The sequence below is a fragment of the Geospiza fortis genome, unplaced genomic scaffold (assembly GCF_000277835.1).
Source record: "Geospiza fortis unplaced genomic scaffold, GeoFor_1.0 scaffold279, whole genome shotgun sequence".
Taxonomy (NCBI): Eukaryota; Metazoa; Chordata; class Aves; order Passeriformes; family Thraupidae; genus Geospiza; species Geospiza fortis.
In genome coordinates, this window is record NW_005054352.1 from 3,308,422 (window position 1) to 3,331,408 (window position 22,987).

The 22,987-nt window shown below is 38.4% G+C and overlaps 1 protein-coding gene across 1 annotated transcript in view; it reads right to left on the reverse strand.

The window, feature by feature from the left end:
* PCSK5 (proprotein convertase subtilisin/kexin type 5) overlaps positions 1–22,987 on the reverse strand; it is a 229,539-nt gene that overhangs the window by 174,739 nt on the left and 31,813 nt on the right. Inside the window, 1 exon segment of the mRNA XM_031058930.1 lies at positions 5,166–5,279. Within this exon segment, the coding sequence (XP_030914790.1) occupies positions 5,166–5,279 (114 nt within the window).

Genomic DNA, 22,987 nt, shown 5'->3' on the forward strand with positions numbered 1-22,987 from the left:
CCTGCTGAAGTGCAATGTAAGATAAAAACTGAAATATAGCAGAATGTGTCCCAGTATGACATACAAAAGCTAAAATCAGATATTTATCAAATATTGTTAGAAATAAAAGATTTTGAGGCATTATAATTTCTTTATTAACTGCAAAAACTACTCAGAAAAAGGCAGTGCAGAAAAACACGGTATTACACACAAGAAGAACATTATACAAATAATGTTCACGAAGAACATTATACAAACAAGTACCTACAATTTCTTAATGTAACTCAGTTGATGCTCATATAAAAAAATCTTATTAAATAAATCCTGTAAAGATAAGAGTGGATGCTCTGCCTCTGAAGATACAATCACAGTAGTAAGTAGGCAGAAGAATGTGTGCTTTTGCTATATGATTTATTACCAACAAATCTTTGACACACAGGAAAATCTCTCCCAAAGCAAGCATGGAAAGAATTTCGGTATTGCTTCTTCTTGCTTCAGTGAAAATGCTGGCACAACCCCAGAAGGTGCTGGCTTCCATTTTGTGTTTTCTGGGCATTTCCAGGTGTGCTTATCTAGGAGAACTGAATATCCCAAAGGAACAGACCAAGAAGCTTATCTAGTCTGTTCTGCCTTCAAACTATTTGCTAATCTTGTTAAACTATCTGCATTAATAATCTCTTTTCAGCAGGCATGGATAAATCCACTTCTACAGGCTTTTTGATTACCCAAAGTGTTTCCAAAAGGAAATTAATTTAGATCAAATTGTGAATTACTTGACTTCATGTTATTGTTCTGCCTTGTCCACATAGAATGATAAAATATGTGTTTCCACAGGCAGATTTGCAAGGTAATGCGTGGCAGGCAGAGGGTTCTTTCTTGCAGCACTTCTGCTGAAGTTAGTCACAGATCATCTTCTGAACTTTACAGAACACTAAAAGCTTGATCTTCTCATGCAATAAAACCCAAAAATATGAAAGTGCATGCAACAACCAAACCAAGTTACAAAATATGCAAAACACTTTCAAATATTCCATGCCACCTCAGAAAGAACAACCATTTGGCTTCCACTGCACAGATGAAAGGAGAGAACAGTTCTTGGGAGGGCAATAAAAAGAGTGAGGTTTTTCCTTAGTTCTCAAACAAACTTTTAGGAGGTCGTAAAGGAGAGTGACACGTATTCATTTGCTGTGGTGTTAGCATATGGCAGGTAAAATTCAAGGAAAACTCAAGGAAATTCTTCCTTCTCTCCTGTGACCTTCCTTCCTGTGACCTCTCCTTCTACCTTTGCTTCTTTCCAGCCCATCTTGTCAGGCTTCTGTCACTCCTTCCTTTGTCCCTGTCTCTCCTTTCACAGTCCCATCCACCATAAGTGTCCTCATTAATGGCAAGGCCAGGGAAGTAAAATCTTTTTCTCTGCTCTGCCACTTGCTTCAGCTGGGAGGAGAGCCACAAGGTAAGCCAACTCCCTACAGATCTCATGAGCAACATAATGGAGGCAACTCACCTGTCTAACTCGTCACCTCCACCTTATTTCATGGCTACAGGACCTTTGGAGACTCACATTACTCACTGCTGATAAAGGTTTATTAGTCCTGTTCTGGCTGCCATCCAGAGTCAACTATACTGTGTCAGAGCAGAAGGGTCTGTCCCTCTCTGTGAATGAGCAGCTCACCGGGGAACTCACAACTATAACTGGAGAGCACTATGTAGCATGCTGGAGGAATTTTCTGAAGAAATGAGGTAACTGGCTTCACCAGACACTTCACTGAAGCTCAAAGCAATGCATGCTTCACAATCCCCACTGAAAGTGAAAAGTAAGCAATTTTCCCTAGGTTTTGATTTCAGCATTAGAGCTCAAGGCAGCAAGCCCTACATACAAGTAATTCAGTATACATCAGCTTGTGTGGCTTGGTCTCAATAGCAGTATAAATTACATTTCACCTGTTTACATCAGAAATTTTACAGTGCAAATATACCAATAAATATGATGATTGATGACCAATAAATACTGACTGATGAGGCTTCTCAGCAAATCTTTTACCTTCAACAGCTTTCTAAAGACCCTATTGTTGCAACAATAGCTGTTTGGTTCAATAAATTACTTTATTATTATTCACCAAGTAACTGACAAATGTTCATTTCCACTATGGCTCAGTCACATGGTTTTACTGTGCCTTGCTGCTATAATCCTCTTCCACCCTGAGCACCCTAAAACACCTTGCACTTGTTGATCTGCTTCTCCTTTCACTCCAGTTCTGTGAAAACCTCACAGAACTAGGTCTCATAACCTGTTGGAGAAACAGCACAGCCAGGCACTGTGTGTTTTCTTAGGTTTACCAACTTCTATTTGAGTATGTTTTCAGAAGTTAAAAAAAAATAGTGTTTTCATTATGCTTATCCAAAATGTTTTTCTTATTTTTAAAAAACGTAAAAAACCCATCCAGTGGAGCCCATCATCACACCAGAGGTAAATTGCAACTGTAGAAATCTGTGCCTGTATGCCTGTGTGATTCCAGTTTCAGCCTACCACTACGAAGCTGTTCTTGAAGTCAGGAACAAAAAGAAATGGTCAACAACAGTACTCTAACTGAAGTCTACCAAAGTTAGTTATATTAACCACAACTTTGCATGTATTTCTATTTTTTAAATATATTTACTTCCTCTCTTTTTTAAATATATATTAATATATTTACTTTCTATAGTTTCCTATGCAGATAAGATAAAGAAATTCATTTAAACAACTGGCAGGTACAGTGAAACTGATTAGGCATAAAATCACCTCAGTCATTCTGTTTATTGCTAATTCCGAGTTAAAAAAAATACAGAACAACTGACTCCAACCTCTTTCAGCCAAAATCACCAAACTGACTGTATATAGTTCATCCAGTTATTGGCTAAAAGGTTATTTTGTCAACACCAGTGGAAGACAAGAAATTTATTAGATTTAACATGATGGTACAAAGGTAGCTAAGCTCTGGGAATGGCAAAAATTTTGAAGAGGATGTTAACTAGGGGTGTTTTTTTTCCTTTGATATCAGTTCATTCTGAGCAAACTGGACCTGATTCTGTAGGGCACTTTTGAGTAACAGTTGGATTGGTAAAGTTTCATATGCTAATTAGTCTATAAAAATATTCTATTTTACTCTTAAGCACAGATGCCTCAAGATTCAGAAGTTATGCTAAAGATAGTTGGGTTTTGTTCAACTTTCCTTGCTTTGAGGTAGAGAAGTCAGAAGAAAATAACCTTTTCTTTCTTTTTGGTGCTGTGATGGCTCAAAAGAGAAAAAATGCCTGATTCTCTCTTGTAACTTCTTGCCATGGATATCATACAAAAATAAATAAATTTATTATTTCTAGCCTAGAAAATGAAAATTACAAGAAGTGTTACTTGTGAAGAAAAACCTTGGAGAGGAAAAGCACTAATCAGGTATGGCTTGACAAAGTCGTGGAATAACAGGACTTCTGTCAACAAATCTGAACTGCACTTATGGCCTTGTTAGAAATTGTGCCAGTTCGATGGGCAAAGGTATCAGTCTTAGCCCACAACAAAGTTACTTATTAATCAAAATACAAACTTCTGTATGATAGCTTACTTATTACTTTCTCAAGAAATTACTCAAGAGTAATTTCTTGTCACTCGTACTACTTTCTCAACAACATGTCTGCAGCCAGCAACCTAAAAACCTCTTCCAGCATAGCAAAGACTGAAACCATTAACCAACCTTGAACTCATTTTTCCCCCTTCATCTTATAAAGCTATGAAATATTAACAAAAGCAACAATGGTAACAATCATAAACACAGTTATATGAGGATATCTTTTATGTCTCAAGTCAGTCCTAAAGTCAATCCACTCACATATTTTTAGCTATTCACCCTGATGAGATAGCATGGTCACTAATACTTTACTCATCTCTTCCAACAAAATGTCATCAAACCACTATCACTAATGATGTTGCAAATTCACAGAGTTATCAGTGGATGTAAATGCAATCAGTCAGGAGTGGTCTCTTCCCAGAGGGCTTGAAGGTGAGGATTTTTTTTCCACTGGGACAGAAATGAGGAATTATGAAAGTTGTACAAAAAACCCCAGTGAAGTTCATTTGATGCTCTAAAGTCTGTTCAGTGTTAGACTGGCAATTCTGGCATAGCTGTGAGGCAGTGTGGCTAGAAAACACAACTGATTTTTAAATAGGGACTGCTATCTTCCTGATAAAATTAGAGGCAACTGCTGTAATTATCTATTATCAGAGCACCTGTCCTATGAAGAAAGACTGAGAGAATTAAGGTTGTTTTTCCTGGAGAAGGTTCCAGGGAGACCTTACTGCAGCCTTTCAATATTTGTAGGGGGATCATTAAGAAAAATGAGGACGAACTTTTTAGCAGCACTTATTGCTATAGGACAAGGGGCAATGGCTTTAAACGAAGAGGGTTGATTCAGGTTAGATATAAAGAAGAAATTGTTTACAAGAAGAGTTGTAAAATGCTGAACTGGGTTACCCAGAGATCTGGTAGGTGCCCTATCACTGGAAACATTCAAGATCAGGTCAAATGTGGCTCTGAGCAACTTGATCTAGTTTAAGATGCTCCTGCTCATTGAAAGGTGGGCTGGACTAGAAGACCTTTAAAGGTCTCTTTCACCCCAAACCATTCTGTAATCCTAAGATTTTCACCTGGCAAAAATGAGGATTTTTTTAAAACATCATAAGTACAAAGTTTCTCTCCAGGCTTTAACTGTGATTTTATTAGGACAAAAAAAAACCCCTTTTTTTTGAAAAATACAACTTCTGTCAGACAGGAAAGGAATGTTGAGTGCTGGTGGATTTCTCCTCCTGTTTCAGGGCAAAATACATTTATGTTGGGACAGCGAATTATGTTAAATACAAGTGGGTTCTCACACATTGTGTCTAAGTTCCTTCCATTCTCATTGCTTATTTATCCTCAAGTAAGTAAGATATCTTGCCATAGGAATAATTAATGAATAAATGCATCAGTAAATGCTTCCTACTGCATGGCTCACCACAAATTCTTTTTAATACTTCTAAGGAGTTAACAGACTTTTATTAGCTACATGATAATCCCCAAATCTGCTTTTTCTGAACATATTCTTCCTCCCCTTTTCATAATATCAAACCAGACAACTAAACATTAGCATGAAACGGAGACAATGACCCTACATGTACTTACCATGTACCACATGCTTGGCCACTTGGGATCATTGAAATAAGTGGATTGGGTACCACCAGGTTTATAATCCCTCTTTATCCTTCTTTTAACCACCTGCTGTTGTATCCACTCCACCTGCCAACCAGGAAAACACATGAAGAATATTACAGTTCTGTGGAGATTATCAAGAAATGTGCAAAAACTTGAGATTGTTCTCATTATCACACTCCAAGGTATATTTTGTATTAAAGAGTTCATTTTGGCAGTAGAAATTGTGCAGATCATCTTGACATAGTGTTCACTAAGGAATACATTCAATTTAGCTAGCATTACAAATCTACCCAAACAATTGCTTAAATACCCTGCTAGAAGGACTTCATTGGGTATTACCTTTTAAACACTATTATTTTTCCGATTTTTCTTTGCCAGATTTACTCTTCTCTTGAATTTATAAAAACTCCTACACAAAATCTAACAGCATATTATGATGAGGAATTAAGTGCATTTCTAAAAGGGTGAGTTTGTTTTTATTTCTATCTTTCTCTTCCAGAAAATAAAAACATTAAAAATATATTCAAAAGTTTTGCTTTTAGACCAATATATAAAGCACCTTCACTGCTCAGAGAGAAAAAAAAACCCCAGAATTAAAATTCATTTTAAGTAAAGTGTCAAGATTGTCTCAGAGAGGCACTCTGGAATTTTATTTTACACTAAGCACTCCCCTATGAGAAATAGGACACTGCATACTGAGCAACAGCTTGATACTGAGCAACAGCTCTAATTAAAACAAACCCAAAAAATGAGCTTAAAACAGGAAAAAAAATTTAAGGGTTAAAAATCCAAAAGTTATTTTTGTGTGTCTGACACCTCTTCAAAGATTCATGACATGTCCAAAGGAAGGCAACACCAAAAGTAACATCAGCCTTAGATCAGAGGGGACTCTGCAGCTATTTCTGTATTAGCTATTCTAAAAGGGAGCTAGTTTCAATAAATGTAAGTAATATGAACTAACCACAAAAAAAGCCCACGGTATATTCACACACATCTAGCAGCTTATATATTTATGCTGAATTGTTTCAAGGGATATAGCTACAAAAATTAATTCACATCTCTCCAAGCAAGACAGTCATCTTCTCCTAGCAGCCAACTTTGCGCCTTTTATTTGTGATGTTTGAATATCTGTGTATGCACACAAACATACAAATATATCAAAAAAGTTACTTTCAGCTCACATTTTTGTTTGTCACTGGTCAGAGACAGTATTAATATTTTCCTTTAGCAGGTTAATCTCTCTACTGTGCATTCACAACAGAACTTCAAATCCTTAGGTAGACACACCATAGCATTCTGGCCTCTGCTTCTTGGGCAGAACAAAATGGAGAAAGACATGTCTGAATTTGTCCAGAGAGGATTCTTACAGCAGTCCTTATAGAGACTGGATGGTTTTCATGGTTTCCTTCATAAAGAAGAAATGAAATTTTCTCCTTCCCAAGAACTAACTTCAGGATCAAAAGTATTCTTCTAGAGGCTAAATTATGCAGTCTAAGAATACAGACTTTTGGGTAGAACTGACACTGAAAACTCATTCCTCTGTTAAATCTTCTAGGAACAATCATTAGTCGCTTTCTGGTTCTATGAGAATGGAGAAATTTGACAGTGTTTCTCTCTTACTTATTGTCCCCTCTTCCAGTACCATTTGAAATCCCCCATGACACGACAAGAGCTAACTGCTCCCTTCAGATCTGACAGGATCCAGGTGTCCTCTGCAAGAGGTGACAGCTAATCGGTCTCAGGCTGTTCAATGTAACAAAGACTGGAGGCCTGTAGGATACACAAAGCATGTCTGGGCAAAGGCCAAAGAAAGTAGGCACTAAGTGTAATGGCTGTTTTAAGCTGGGATCAACAAGCCTCTCTAACTAGCTCTCTCCTCATGAAAGAGACTGATTTTTAACTGAATAATGAACCCTGTTCTCCTGACCTTTGCTGCTAATATATGCTTTCTTTTCCAGACCCCCAACAGCAGCTTGTTGATCTTCAAAACTTCTCTTTTTTCAGGTAGCCCATGCCTCCCAACACATAAAAAACCAAAGAGACTGGCATCTTATGTACTGTTTAGCCTCTGACTCCCCACCTGCCTGGACTGCCATAGACAATGGGCTTCCCTCCTTCTATTACTACTATTTAGCCGTCATTAACAAAAAAGCTTCAACAGGTCTGAAAAAGCAACCATTCCTTTCAGGGCTTATACAGATCCACTTCCCAAGTCTCATTATGAGATTTGGGTCTCAGTGCTAGAAACATGTTCAGCTGACTGAGGTCTAAAGCTTCTATGCTGCAAGAATATCTACTGTTATCTTGATTCGCCCTTTGCTGAAGGGATTAACCACATGAGTATGTTAATCATGCTGAGAAAGTCGCAAGTCAACAAATTTCAACACTTTACAGGCCAAAACCACACAGAGCACACCACACCATGCTTGGTAACATCTATTTTGAGTCGCAGGGAGGAATTAAACCTACCACCAACAGAATCTAAGGATCTGATAGAGCTGCAGAAGTGCCCACAAAGACAAACCAATGAGACAGACTCAGCTGAAGGGGATTAAACCTTCTGCCACTGCTGCCTTTAGTTTAGACACATGAACATTAATGAAAGAACTCACCAACACTACTATTGCCTAGAGGAGCCATAAATCAGAGACCCGGGACATCTAATTTGGCATTAGGGACTCTGATATGTCAAGGCTTCTATAGGAACTGCAATGAGTGACTGTCAGAAGTTTTGGAAAAACACCCTTACTTTTTAATGGAGCCAAAGAAGTAAACATATTCCTGATGCCTGCACAACACACAAGTTTAAGAACTTCAGCAACCTAATGCCATTTCTTTATGGATAAAATGAAAGGAGTTTTCCTGACTAGACAAACTCTTAGCCAAACTCTCTACTCATTCACTGCGACATGTTGTCTCCATTGATTACTGCCTATTCAGTGACAAATATCTGCTGATCAATAAAAAGATTTAAATATAAAGGCAGCATAGTAGTGGTGGAGACTGGTGCATGCATACATTGCTGCCTCAAAAAAAAAGCCCAAATAATTTCTTTTCTCCATTTATTTCAGACAATATTATGGAGAATAGTATCAGTTATTTAGTCCAAGCAATCATAAACATTGCAGGACTGCATACTTCCAGTTTATATATACCTATATAAACTTGCATATACATAATTTGACACATAAAGAATATTCAGTATATGTATATGCACGTGTTTATACAAGACTTTGTATCAACTGAGTTAATCTGCAAGCCTGCAGTATAGGAGGTGGTTATATTTTAATGAAATATAGGTAAATATTTTTTTGTATCTTATCTACCAGTTTTTAACAAAAGACTCTCTCTTGCAGGGCATGCCCCTGTTACATGCCAGATGTTGCCCATAGTTCCTATTTCCCCAGCTCCCAGCAAAATTAGGGAAAACATATGAAACAGTAATTTTGCAAAAGGGCTGTGCAGCTTGAATGATCAGACCCCAACCCAGTAAAGGAAACAGAACTTGTCTTCCCACAAGACTTAATGATAATTTTATGTATGCATAGAATTGCTCTAGTAAAATAGCTGTTTAATTTCATACAAATGAAGATATGGGCAAACGACACATTCGCCTAAGGATGCATATAGGAAAATAGTGCAGGTGGCTATTTAATGATGGAAGGCAAGTGTCTAGATGGAATAGACTACAGAATATTTCAGCTGTAATGGAGCTACAATGATCATCTAGTCCAACGGCCTGATCAATTCAGGGATGAACAGAAGTTAAAGCACAGTATTGAGGGCCTTGTCCAAATGTGTCTTAAACATTGACAGGCCTGGGGCATCAAGCACGTCTCTAGGAAGACTGATCTCTTTGATCAACTTCTTGGTAAAAAAATGCTTCCTGAAGTCCAGTGTGAACTTCCCCTGAGCTATTCCCACATCCCCCACCACTGGATACCAGGAAGAAGAGACCAGCATCTCCCTCTCTCCATCCCCTCCTCAGGAAGCTGTACAGGGCAATGAGGTTGCTTCTCAGTCTCCTTTTCTTCAAAGTAAACCTAGTGTAAACCATTAGGACTCATTTTGTATAGTATAGGTAACCACATCAGTGAAAGGGGGAAGTCAAACTTACCACTCTCAGTCAGTGACCATGCACTGCTATGAGGGAGACAGTGCAGGATGTTAGACAGAGTAACCTGAAACATCCCACATGCCTGATCACAGTCCTACTTATAGCTGTGCCTGGAAGGTGTTTAGCAAATCCCTTATGTTGGGATCTGCTGATTAATTGTTTTTATTCTCAGGTTATATTGATACAACCTTTTAGAACTTAATTTAAACATCACTGGAAGACAATATACTCATCTGACAAGTCAATGCATACAGTTTTGTTTACAGAAAATATCACTGCCACTTAAATGGAATAGTTTACATTGTACAATCACTAGGTTATATTAATGAAAACAAGGTCAAGACTCAGAAGTTATGTTAGTATTGTAACACATATAACCTTTGAGTATTTTATGGGTATTCATCCACAAATTACTGTAGAATGCCTGGTATATTTTGGATTTGTTTGATTCTGTATGAAAGGAGTTCATTTGCATCAAAATAATATTTCTGGAGTAATTAATTATACAGATTCCCATTTCTTGCCAAAAGGTGAATCTCTGCAAACAATGAAGTTCATTTTAACATTTCCACAAAGTCACACTTACTGAGAGGTAAGAAAAGACATTTTCCCATTGACCTCAGCCTCAAAAGTTTCATTTTCTAAGTGTCTAGAAATCAAAGCCAGACTGGAGACCAAACTATTTTTAAAAATCACCCTTTTCAGTCTCCTCAATTCAGGACTCACAGCATTGTTTTGTGCATGATCCAGCTCTTCTCCACAGACCTGCATGGAATACTGCTATGGCAATAAAACTGTCTGAGCTAATTCAAGCACTCTTTTTATCTTTAAGTGACAGAATTTGAAATGAAATGTTATATGTTAATGAAATGAATCAAAACTACTTTCTACCATTTTTAGCCTCATTGATTCAATAGAATTCTTGGGGAAAAAAACCCCATGTAGGTGTGCTGCAGTAAGACCTCTCTCACCCAGAGCTCTAACTGTGAAAATAAAATTTGATAAATGAAAAAAACCTTACATGGTGGGGGAAAAAACCCACCAATTTATCAAAGCAGCATGATTTTTAACATACAAACTTGGTTGTGAAAGATAACTTTTTCAAACATACCATGACAGGGTCTGCTTAAATAAACATTTCAAAATTATTAAAAATGTGTCAACTCTAATATGCGAAAATGCCACTACTATACAGCAGAAGTTACAGGCAAGCTGAAGGTGTATTCCTTTCCATTTTGAAGAAAAATATGCTTGGGGTAAAAAAGTTTTCTAATTCTGAATAAGTTACAAATTTCATAGCAGAATCTGTGACTTTTATGACAAAATTAAATGCGAAGGTGTGGATCTAGAGTCTGTGAAAAAGAGATCCTTCAGGTGCCACTCCTAATTGAAACTGTAACTGTAACCCTTGTACTGCTTCCTTCACCTCCATCTGTCCTACACCTGTAAGAAGAAACTGTAAATTCCTCCTCAGATAATAAGGGAGGAAGTGCCACAGGAACACTACAGATTAAAGAGAAAAAGAGGGAGAACGCCCACACAGAGCACATGGAAGGTAATGCCCAGTAAACAGATCAAGAGGGGCTACCTTATCCCGTGGAGAACAGGCACTGAAGAGCAATGCAGCACTGTCACTTGAGTTCGTCTGCAGACAGACTGCTCTGGGCAAGCACCCTCCCTCCCAGTTAGACGATCTCATGCTGTATCTGCTACACTTCACTCTTTACTTGCCTAAGGACCCTCAACACTCCTACATGTGAGTTCTGAAAGACCCTGCTACAAAAGGACAGAAATGAGGATAGCACACTCTGAGACAAAATATGAGACTGTACTATTCTGTCCCAGAATAGGCCATAGGAAAAAAATTGCTCCAACAGTTACAGTCTTAGCAGCATGCCATCCAGAGGGACACTGGCAGACTTGTGAGGTGAGCAAGACCAAGTGTGAGGTCCTGCACCTGGGTCAGGGTAATCCTAAACCTCAGTACAGGTTAAATGAGTGGATTGAGAGCAGCTTTGCATATGAGTGGATGAAAAACCAGAGATGAGCCAGCAACTCACACTCACATCCCAAAAAGCCAACTGTATGCTGGGCTATATCAGAAGACACTTCTCTACTTTACCCTCTGGAGTGCTGCATCCACCTCTGGGGTCCCCAGCTTAAGACAGGCAGAGGAAGGCCACGAAGATGGCTGGAGAACCTCTGCTATGAGGAAGAGCCAAGACAGCTGGGATTGTTTAGCCTAGAAAAGGTGTTTGGGGAGATCTTATGTCAACCTTCCTGTTCTTGAGGGGGAGCTATGGGAAGGATGGGAAGGTCTCATAATCAGGGAGTCAGTCTAGTGATAGGATGTGGGGTAATGGTTTGAACAGAAGGAGAGTAGGTTTAGATGGGATATTAGGTAAGGTGAATGTTCTTTACTCAGAGGGCGGTAAGGCACTTAACAGGTTGCCCAGAGAAGCTGTGGATGCCCCCATCCATGGAAGTGTTCAAAGCCATGTTGGATTGGACTCGTTGGATTGGACTCTGAGCAGCCTGGTCAAGAGGAAGGTGTTCCTGCCTATGGCAGGAGAGTTGGAACGAGATGATCTTTAATATCCTTTCCAACCCAAATGATTCTATGATTCTATCTTTCTAACAAAACAAATAAGCATCTTAGTTGTCCTGCCATTAAGTTTTCTGCGCTACCAGCTCTACTTAAGTGTATCATTTGACAACATTCTGTTTTTGCATTTCACCTTATAATGAAAGCAAAAGGCCAATGATTTAGGATAAAGTGAGGAGGACATATTAATATCCAAGGGCCACACCTAGGTTAGTGAACAAGAGATGCAAGCCATTACTCAGGAGTGCAGGAAAGATGACGAAGACTATTGACAGACCTCTTGCTAACTATGTTCAGTCACAAAGTGAGACTATCAAAAATTTGACTTCTCATCCTAAAAAGAATTTTGTGTCATTTTTTGATCAGAATTAAAACCCCAGCTATCTTCTTAACCCGTTATTCTTGGACTCACAATAGCAACAACCCCTTTTCACCATAAAAATAGATGAAGATAATTGGTAAAGTAGATGTTGATATATATCAAGACCATGAAAAATTACTGCAGTTACCATTTCACAAATGTAGGGGTCTAAAGTTAGATAAAAAGTTATTGACTCCAGCAGTGCTATATGATGCATTCTTGCTGATAAAGAAAGTGTTTTTTCAGCAAGGGTCAATGACAATCCACACTCAAGGCAGTTGTCAAAATTATGTTACAGATTCTGAAAAAAAACCAAGATAAAATTAGAAACAGATGTTAATACAGGCTGAGCAGAAACCAAAAAAGCAGAGAAGAAAAGACAGCAGATAATCCTTGAAATTACCATTTAACTCCAAAGAAACACATCTTGCACAACAGCAGGCCAAGCTACTGCAGCGTCTCCCATGGACCAAAGCTGAAATTCAATGCCCCTTTTTCCACCTCATAGCCACAGAAAAGCCAGTCAGTCCTGGTCTGACTTAAGTGGTTTCTATCTGCTTTGCTATGTATTTGTGATCAATTGTAGCAGTATAGCCTTAGTTCCACATCCATGAGGTACAAGAATCCACAGCTATGGATTTTAATGGGACTGAAGTGTCCTTAAACCCATACATATCAGCCTAAAACTATGTGGAAAAAAGTCTTCTTCCTTTATGAATAAGACTGTAGAGGAATAAATTGTGAAGAGAAAAGGGAACAACCTAGCTAGTGATGAAGGAAGTCAGGCTCTGTACCGAGGTAATTTAATAGCAGCCAGAGCTGCTGGGAAAGACAAAAGCATCACACTGAAACTCTGGAGAAGCTCAGCATATCTGCCGCTGGCCAGGATCTCTGTACCACTGAAAAACCAGGGAAAAATCTGAGGCAAAAGGACTCACATTTTCTCTCCTTGGGGAAGTCTTGACAGGTTTTCTACTCGCAGACACAGTTGTAGTAACTGATGACGAATGTGGTTACAGCCACTGCCCAACCTCCACTCTTCTAGTGTATTGTACCACAGCTGACCATAAAGGAGCTCAAAATTACAGGATTGAAATCAAGCAGCAGCCTTGTGGGAAAGCTGAGGATGAATTTCAGGGAGTCTGGGCTCCTGGACAGTGGCTTCCAGCAGCACCAGCCCCAGATGTCATAAGAAAAGCACAAACATCTAAAGCAGTTGGGGATTTTTCCCTTCCTCAAACTGAAGTGGCCTAACCAGCTTGGATGCTCTGATTCTGTTTCTAAAATAACTCAGCCTTGGAATAGTGAGGAAAAGTCTTTAGAGCATGAGCTTAAAAGCAACCTCTATATTTATACAAGGTTGTTTATATTTTTTAGCCCCAGATCACACACCTCACCTTGGAACAACTCAAGACCTACATGCTCATGATTTTGAGCACAATTTTAAGAGACCTCTAATTGATAAGTCTGTTTGGTACAGTACCTAAAGCTCTGCTTACACCATTGAATACAATGTTAGTATCTAGAAATACCTAGTCGTGGGACAATGTAATCATCTTTTCACCATTTCAATACAGTGGGAGGATTAGTATTAGTATCACTCTGAGTGTAAACTTTCATGTCACAACTCCCTAAAACTTCATGTTCTTAATAAACCAAAAGGCTGATCCAGTGCCCACTACAGGATACAACTTTGAGTTCTCTAAACTTCATTAGCTTTGGAATCTAACATCTGGCATCCTAGACAGCTGAAATATCTTGGATTTCATGTCTGTATTACTGTAGCAATTGTTCTATATATTAAAAAAAAAACTGTTGAAATTTCTATGTGATATTTTTCTTTTCTTAGGTTAGTCCTCCAACTCATGTAATAAATCATTTAAGTCCTTCAGACATCTACATGTGCCCAATTTAGGGTGGCCTTAACTCATTTTGTGACATCTTAGGAAGACAACTCTCTACCACAGGGTTAAATTCAAATGTCAAAAATAGCAGTGTAATTCCAAAAGTGTTGATTCAGTCAAGAGTTTCCCATGGTTTCAACTGTCATTCAGAAAATCCACTGAGAATTAGCAAGACAGTAAAAGTATTCCATAATTAAGTGATATGTAATGTCCATCAGTGGTATACAGGACTTACCAAAGTAAATACAACTCCTGAGTAGACTGTTCACTGACCAAAACCCCCTTAATAAAGAATGTAAGGAAGTATCACAAATAACTCAACCTATTTCCAGCACTTTCGCTTAATGTTGTTTTGTCACATAAGTCCGACATGGAAAAATTCAGTCACAGAACATATACTAAATATCAAATTAAGCTGTTTTCTGATCACAGTACTTTAAACCACAGAAAAACTTGATCCCATTTGGGTTTATTTGATTGTGCCCGTCTTGCTATTTTCTATCCTTAATCATAGGAAAAGGATAAAGTATTTTCTTCCAAGCTGACCCTGTATATACTTAGAAGTAGTATTTAAAATTCAGAATTGAGCCAAAGTGCTTATGCCAAGCTTTGGTTTTAGAGTTTTGTTGCGTTTTACACTTAATGGAAGCATCAGTGGCATATTTTGCAGAACCCCATTTCCCTAGTTCCTTGGCATTTCAGATGCCTTTGTAGTACAATTTGATTACTGCTCTTATTTAGAATCATAGAATCATAATGTTGGAAGAGACTCTTGAAATAATCAAGTCCAACCATCTACCACTACCACTGCATTCAACATTAAATCATGTCCTTTAGTGTCATATCCAGAGGGCTTATGACTCTGAGATATGGTGTATCCAGGGACGGTGACTCCGCTTTCCTGGGCTGTCTGCTCCAATGCTTTACAAACCTTTTCATATTTTCTTTTTTTAAAATATGTGATCTAAACCTCCCTTGGCATGACTTGAGACCATTTCCTCTCATCCTGTTATTTGTTACCTGGGGGAAAAGCCCAACCCTCAGCTTCCTACAGCCTCCTTTCATGTAGTTATACAGAACAGTAATGTCTGTAGTCTGCTTTTCTGCCAGACAAGAACCTAAACAACCCCAGCTCCCTCAGCTGCTCCTCATACGACCTACTCTCTAGAGCCTTTACCAGCTTCACTGCCCATCTCTGGACTTGCTCCAGCACCTCAGTGTCTCTACAAAAGTGAAGGACCCAGAACTGAACACAAGATTTGGGTATGGCCTCACCAGTTACTTCCCTGGTCTTGCTGGCCGTGCTGTTCTTGATATAAACCAAGGATGCCAGTGGTCTTAGCCACCAAGAGCACACTGCTGACTAATGTTCAGCCACTGTCAAACAGCAACCCCAGATCTCTTCCCACCAGGCAGCTTTCCAACCTCTCTTCCCCCAGCCTGCAGTGCTGCACTGGATTATTGTGACCCAAGGGCTGGACCCAGAACTTCTCCATATTGAATCTCATACAGTTGGCCTCAACCTATTGATTGACCAGATCCCTCTGCAGAACTCTCCTACCCTCCAGCAGATCAACACTCCTACCCAACTTGGTGTCATCTGTGAACTTGCTGAGGGTGTACTTGATCCCTTCACTCAGGTTGTCAAGGAAGACACTAAATAGAGCTGATCCCAACACTGAGCACTGGAGAACACCACTGTTTCATGGCCACTCTGTCTCTGATCTACCAGTTCAGGTCAATGGAGGAGAATTGTTAGCAGTTACCTTTGGAACAAGTTGCCTTTTTCTGCCCTGAAACTCAGTCTTGCAGTTGTCAGTGAATTTCACTGATATTAAAAGATTGATTACTACCGCTCTTAAACATCATTATCAAAACGAACACCACCATTCAAAATTAACTGCCAAAGACTACCTGTGAGAGACACATGCAGCCAGCCTCCAATGAGGCCATATCTCTCAATTTCTGCATATCAGATAACATAAAGGCTGGAGTAATGCTTGATTAACAAACTGGCAGATTACTTTTATCTCTTTTAAAGCTACAGATGAACCAGGGGTAACGTTGCTGTTTTGCAGCTTTAGGATGGTCCCTTGGACATTCTGGCAATTGCAATGTGTCTACAAACAGTCACACTGTTATGGATTCCTAATTCCCAACACTGGTCATATTATAAATTGAGAAAAAGAAAATAAAGATTGTTATATCCACGGCTATGATTTATGGGATAAATTGCATATACTAGATCTTTTTGGTCTTCAGTCACATGACTTCCAGGGCTGCAATGTGGTGTTTACAGTCTTCACAAAATTTCTTTCACCTATGTTTACCTCATTTGATAGCAATCTCTATGGCTATTTCTACACTGTCTTTCATTAGGATAAAAGGATTTCAAATGGTCTAATATAAATGTGTTTTTTCATATGAATACAGTATAGGAATACTCTCTGTACTAATAAAACAACTTTTTTTCTAACAAACTTCAAATGTACAAACATCTATCTTCTGAAATACACAAACTTAAGTTTTGTTTGATAGAATCTCAGATGTGCTGCAGAAGATGTCTGCTTTCATGAGGGAAGACATTTCAGAAGCTGCAAAAACTGAAATGGCTTTCATAAATCTTCCTATTACTACTATTATTTAATTTCTAATCATTCATTCTGTTCCTTTACCTGATGGCCTTTAGTTCATAAACAAACATATATTACCATCAGACAACAGCTTAAAAAATCACTTGACTGCATTTCCACTATTTGCCATAATGGTGTGAAAGTTGAAAGAGATGATATCTCAGACTCCCACAATGGCAACTATTATCAAAATACCTTCCTCAGACTACCTCTTCAAAGTGTAATTGGGCTCATAAAATGACAAGTTTACCAAACATCTGCACTGAGCAGGGCTGCAAATCTCTGCTAGTTTCCTTGATGTAAGGCAAGGGAAGTGTTAGTATAGCAAGGACCCAGGAAAGAAGCCCAAATATGATGAAGACAAAAACAGATCCACGAGGAAGTGGTATTCGGATGTCTTCTTAGCTGAGGAGAGGGAAGTTTTGAGGCCACAGTGTCCAAACACATATGCAGGTCACCAAACTGCTGTACAATATTATTCTTCAAACTCACAAATAGTTACAGGAATGTGAACTGTCTGAAAGTTGAAGTTAAATAGCTGGCCATAAAGCAAAACCAGAACATTTTTAAAACTTCTGGATACTTTGTATTGCTGGCAGATTTTAAATTAAAATTGAAAAACTTCTAAAACCTACATTCTGCATCAAATAGAAATTAATTCTGATGCCATATGACATCTAATAAAAGAGGTTTGACTGGATGATCAAAATATTTCTTTTTGATCTCTGTCAATATGAGTCATTGGCATTTGCATTCTTGAGAACTAGTTTTTTAGGAACAGCCTGGAAGTCAAAAAAACTTTGGAATCCAGAAATTCCGGTTTCATTATACAAAGTTGTTATAACACAAAGTTGTTACATATAAAACACAAAGTATATATATAAATACAAACAGTGTGTGCCTGCGCGGGCATATATGTATATACAAACACAAAGCTGTTATAACAGCTACAGATGAAACAGTGAATTGAGTCTCAATTTAGTACAGCTACTTAAAAAAAATGTTTAATCTGCATCATTTACAAAAGTAAAGTTAAACCACTATTCTGGCCTTTATAGATATTTATATATAACTTCAGTACTAATGAGAGTGCCAGTATTTACTCTCTCTCTAAATAAATATTTTTTAAAAGGGAAAAAAAATGTCAAACAATAATGTCGGTTAAAAACAGGTTACATAAGTGATAGTCAACACACCAATGGATATGACTGCTTTAAGTGGATTACATGGATTTGGAATTGCTTGGATTCATTCAATGTTCTGTGTGACACCAAGAGGAATACAATTCCACAGAATAAAACACATAGCACTTGGTGTGCATTTGCCACTTGCAGAAATTTTTATTCAACTTTTAACTTCCAGCCTTGTCCATGTTTTGAGTCAGAAGCACGAAGGAGCAAAGTTGTCTCATGAAGGCTGCACGCCCTCAAGCAGCACAGCTGTGAACTGGACACAGCTGCCTGGCACCTCCTCTGAACCATTAAAAATGGTGAGGATCTGCTAAGAGTAAAGCAGATCAGCCAAGGATGATGAGTGGCTTTTTAATGACACTGGCTTTTCAAAATAATCCTAAAATAAAGTATTACAAAAAACTGGGTAGTGGGTAGATTCTTTTGCTTTGTTTTGGGGAGGATGTTTTTCCAGCCCCCTTTTCCTGCCTTCAATTATCTTTCAATAACCTGTCAATAATCCCAGATATGACAAATTATGTATGTGTCTCATGATTTCTTGCTGTCCACCATTTAGAATAGCTGGGTGAGGTAACAACCACTGGAATTAAACATTATGGTCTTGCCTGTCAGAAGCAGAAAGACAGATGCATAAAAATCTTGATCCATTATGTCAGGAGTACACATTGCTGCCAGAATGTTTTCCAAGTGCAAGAGAGAGAGAAATAAAATTTTAATTCATTTTTTTACAAATGTCCTGCAATACAGCTTGTATCATTAACATCAGAAGAAGCTGGATCTCCTCAGGAAATGGTGTATAGAAGCTGTTCTGTTACATTTCTATACAGTCAGTTCTGAGATGTGCCTTTCCAAAATGTGTTTTCTTTCAATTTCTCCCTCCCTCCCTGCTGATATTTTGGCATTTGGCCTTGCAGGATCAGCTGCTTCCAGAATGCTGCATCTTTCCACAATTCAAAACTAGGATCTCTTCAGTTCCTCCTCTTCTGACACTTTCTGACACCCAGCAGTTTTACAGCCCAGTAGCCAAACCACCAATTTGCTGTCTTTCTTAACACTCTCAATGCAAACTGACTTTAACAACAGCTTAAGCACACTTAGTGAAACACAAGACCACTGCAGCTGTCAGAGCTGCTGTCTTCACTATCAAGCTCTTACAACACAGATTAAAAATTAGAGGACTAACACCCCTTGGTTTTTTTAAAAAACATTTAGTCGTCCTATCATTTTTCACCTATAAATTCATTTTGCTGCTAAAAAACATAGGAGCAAGTACTGCTTTACTGGAGCTGTAAAGAAACTCAAATATTAGCACCTACTAGCATCTAAGGACTAAGGACTGCAAATATCTTTTCTTTACAACCCTCTGCTTTTACATGTTTATAACTGCTATGATGAAATTGTCTTCTTAAGGCTTTCAATTTCCCACACATATATTTACCTAAAGTGCTTTTGCCATCATTAAGGCTGAGCAAAATCCTTTAGTGCTTCCTGAATTGTGTGAGGAGTGTAACACCCTTTTCCTTTCTAGGTTCCAAATGGATTTTCCTTGTGTTTCCTGTTCATGAGTTTGTTTTCAAATGGCATTTGCACTTATAAAATAACATTGCACAAGTCTGTGATCTGCCTTCACATGCATAGGTCACTCAATTAGTGGCCTCACTTTAAGTGAGGATGAGTGTTCTCCACTTGCACAGGAGAACAAACAAAAGCAAGAAAGCATTCTGACACGAGTAGTACAGAGAAAATCTTATCCCAGAATGGACAAAAAAACCTCTAAACTGGAGCTGGAACGAGGTGACTTCTAAGGTCCCTTCCAACCAAACCAAGTCAACAACTCAAAGATGTCTAATTAAGTTAGTTATTCTGCATGCTGCATATACTTTTTGCACTCTCAGCAAAAGCAGCTGCAACCTCCACTAGTCCCTGCTCAAATCAGCTGCTAACTCTCACAGTGTGCTGCATCATACTGATGTGTATGCTGCTCAAATAACTTCTCCAAATTTTAACTCCATGATTGTGATGCTATCATGTCCTCTGATGAAGCAACGGATGGACAAAGTTTTTTTTCTCCTTGTTTTTGTTATTTTACTGATGTACACTCAGCTGTGCACTTAGAATATCCTGGACTGTTTTAACACTTATAAAATATAAGGATGGAAAGAACCAAAAGAAGTACTGATAACTAATTATCTGTATCTTCAGTACCTTCATTCTGTAAAATAAGATATCAAATGCTAAATGCAGTTAGGTGTAGTAAGATGTTTTTCTGAATTTATCCATTGCTGGGATTAGCACTGCAGCTCCAGCAGTCTGCACAAGAAAATTGTAACTATTATCATGTATGAATCCTACATTTAGTTCCTAAGATACATAAATATGTTTTTGTTGAGGTTCCTCTAGTGACAGTGAAGGGAAACACAGTGACAGTGAAGGGAAAAGTACAAGACATTTTTCCCCACTATGCCCCCAAATTCAAAAGGTATGTTACATTTAGAATCTTCATCTCACTATGTGAATGTAGCATTGCATTACACCAACTTTCAGAAATATTTGTTCCCTGCACAGCAAAAGCATGCCCTGAAGGGAGTTTTCCCCCCAGTCATTCCTAAAGAATATTTCTATACATTTTAAGGTTCCTAAACAAGTTTCTGTAACAAGATCTAGGCTATAGCTGGAAATACTGTCACTGATCCTAACCTCTGCTCAACATGTTTGTTGGAAATAATTTTAAAAGTAGAATACACTCTACAAAACAAAAGCCAAGGAGTCCTATTGCCACAAGCTCCAAATTCACCAAGTGCAGAGAAGGCAAAGAACATGATTTCTCAAACAAAAAATCCCCCATGGTTTGAACAGTTCTAAGCTAAAATCCAGCTACAATTCAGCCAATGTTTTTAAATTGCTGAGACTTACCATGCTCAAGACATATGTTGGTCTGCAAAATTCAGAATAGACAATTTATATATTTTTTCTTCTCTTAATAGCATGAGTCCCTTGCTAAGGCCTACGTCATTGCATATATGAGGGGACTTTTGCTTTTGCCTCTCTAAAACCAGAAGGCTCCAAATACATCAAGGTCAGAGACAAACGAAATCTGCATCATTTCCACTATTCCTGGTCCAGAAAGGTTTAGTTACTTCTGTGAAGAGATTGCTGAGTCCTTGCCTGCCACTTTGGAGTTGCCAGCATCTTTCTCATTAACCATGAAGGCTAGAGACCTTAATAGCAGCTCTACCGCAATGCCTAAAGACTGCTGAGCAGTGGAATGTGATTACTGACAGCTGGTCCAACATTAGGAAGAAGAGTAACCTAAAATTTGTTCATTTTCTGCACAGGGAACAGCATTCTGTCTGTGGAGGATACAAAACCAGGGTAAGGATGAACCTTGGCTGACTGTAATCTAAACATGAAAAGCCAATATCACATGAATATATAGGGCCTTTACTTTTTATTCTACTGGCCAAATCCATTGCTTCTATAAGAGGAAGTATCTGTTCTTCAGTCAACAAATTTTGTCATATAATGGTAATTTCTCTTTATTTACAATAGGTAGAAACATTTAATGAAGTTAATTGTAGCACTAGTGAGACAGGTTTATTTCTGAAGAACAAAAGCTTTTTTAATGTCTAATTAATAGCTGATTTGCTGTTTGTACTTAAAGAAAAAAAAAACAGTCATTGAAGCTTCCTAGTGGAATTACCTTTTGTTGGAGAATCTGGAAGTTTTTATTGAAATATATTACTGTATTCAGTTACCTACACTTAGATTTCCCTTTCATCATGATTTCACATGATTTCATCAGTTGTCGGCATCTGCCTCAAAGGAGCTTTGACTCCTCAATACATCTAATTTCAAGTACATTAAAAAGAGGTATTAGATTAGATTCCATTTTTTCACTTGTCATGTCATTTTACAGAACTCCTTGGCAATGAAAATCTCATTGTTAACTTCTGGAAAAGAATTGCAGATTAGTTGATGGGTTTTAACTGGCTGACTTCCTAATTAATGCAGCAAATGAGGAATTAAATCCTCCACTCCCACCCACTGGAAAAAGCAAAAACATTCTTTTGCAGGATTCTATTCTTTAACTATTTTCATATAATTATTTTCTTAAGATGGTAAAGAGATGAGGAAGGAACCTGATAAACCTCAGGATGGCAAGGAGAAGGGTCAGGATTTTTACCAGGGTTCTTTTTGAGAAAGAAACAACACTCTAGTCCAGCACTGGGTTTCTGTGATGTTGCAAAATCTTGATAAAAAGGATGGGGCACTGAACGTATTGTGTTGCTGCAGAACCCACCTGGAGTGCAGCATTCAACTCTGGGGTCCTCAGCATCAGAAGACTTGCTGGGAGCGAGCCCAGAGAAGGGCTGCAAAATGGTTTGTAAGCTGAGGTACCTCTTCTATTTGGAAGGGCTCAGAGAGGTGAGGCTGTATATCCTCAGGAAAAGAAGGCTCCAGGGAGACCTTATTGAGGCTTTTCAGTATGTGTAGGGGACAAATAAGATGGGGACAAGCTTTTTAGGAGGTCTTGTTGCTACAGGACAAGAAGAAATGGTTTTAAACAGAAAGAGGGTTGATCCAGATTAGATATAAGGAAGAAATTGTTTACAATGAGAGTGGTGAAACCCTGGACCAAGTTGTCTAGAGAGGATAGGCATATGCTTGAAATATCCCATTTCAAGGGATATGCTTAACATATCCCTTGAAATGTTCAAGGTTAGGACAAACAGAGCTCTGAGCAACCTGATCTAGTTTAAGATGTCCCAGCTCATTGCAGGCAGGTTGGACTAGATGACTTCCAAAAAGTTTCTTCCAACTTGAACCATTATAGAATTCTGTGAAAAGGGAAGAACTTGCTACAAAATGCAGCTACTTTATTGCTATACTCATTGGGTTTATCTCCGTCTTTATTCTAGTTCTAGGTGCATTCTGAACTGCTGAATAGTCATTACTGAGTGATGAATAAAAATAAGTGTGCT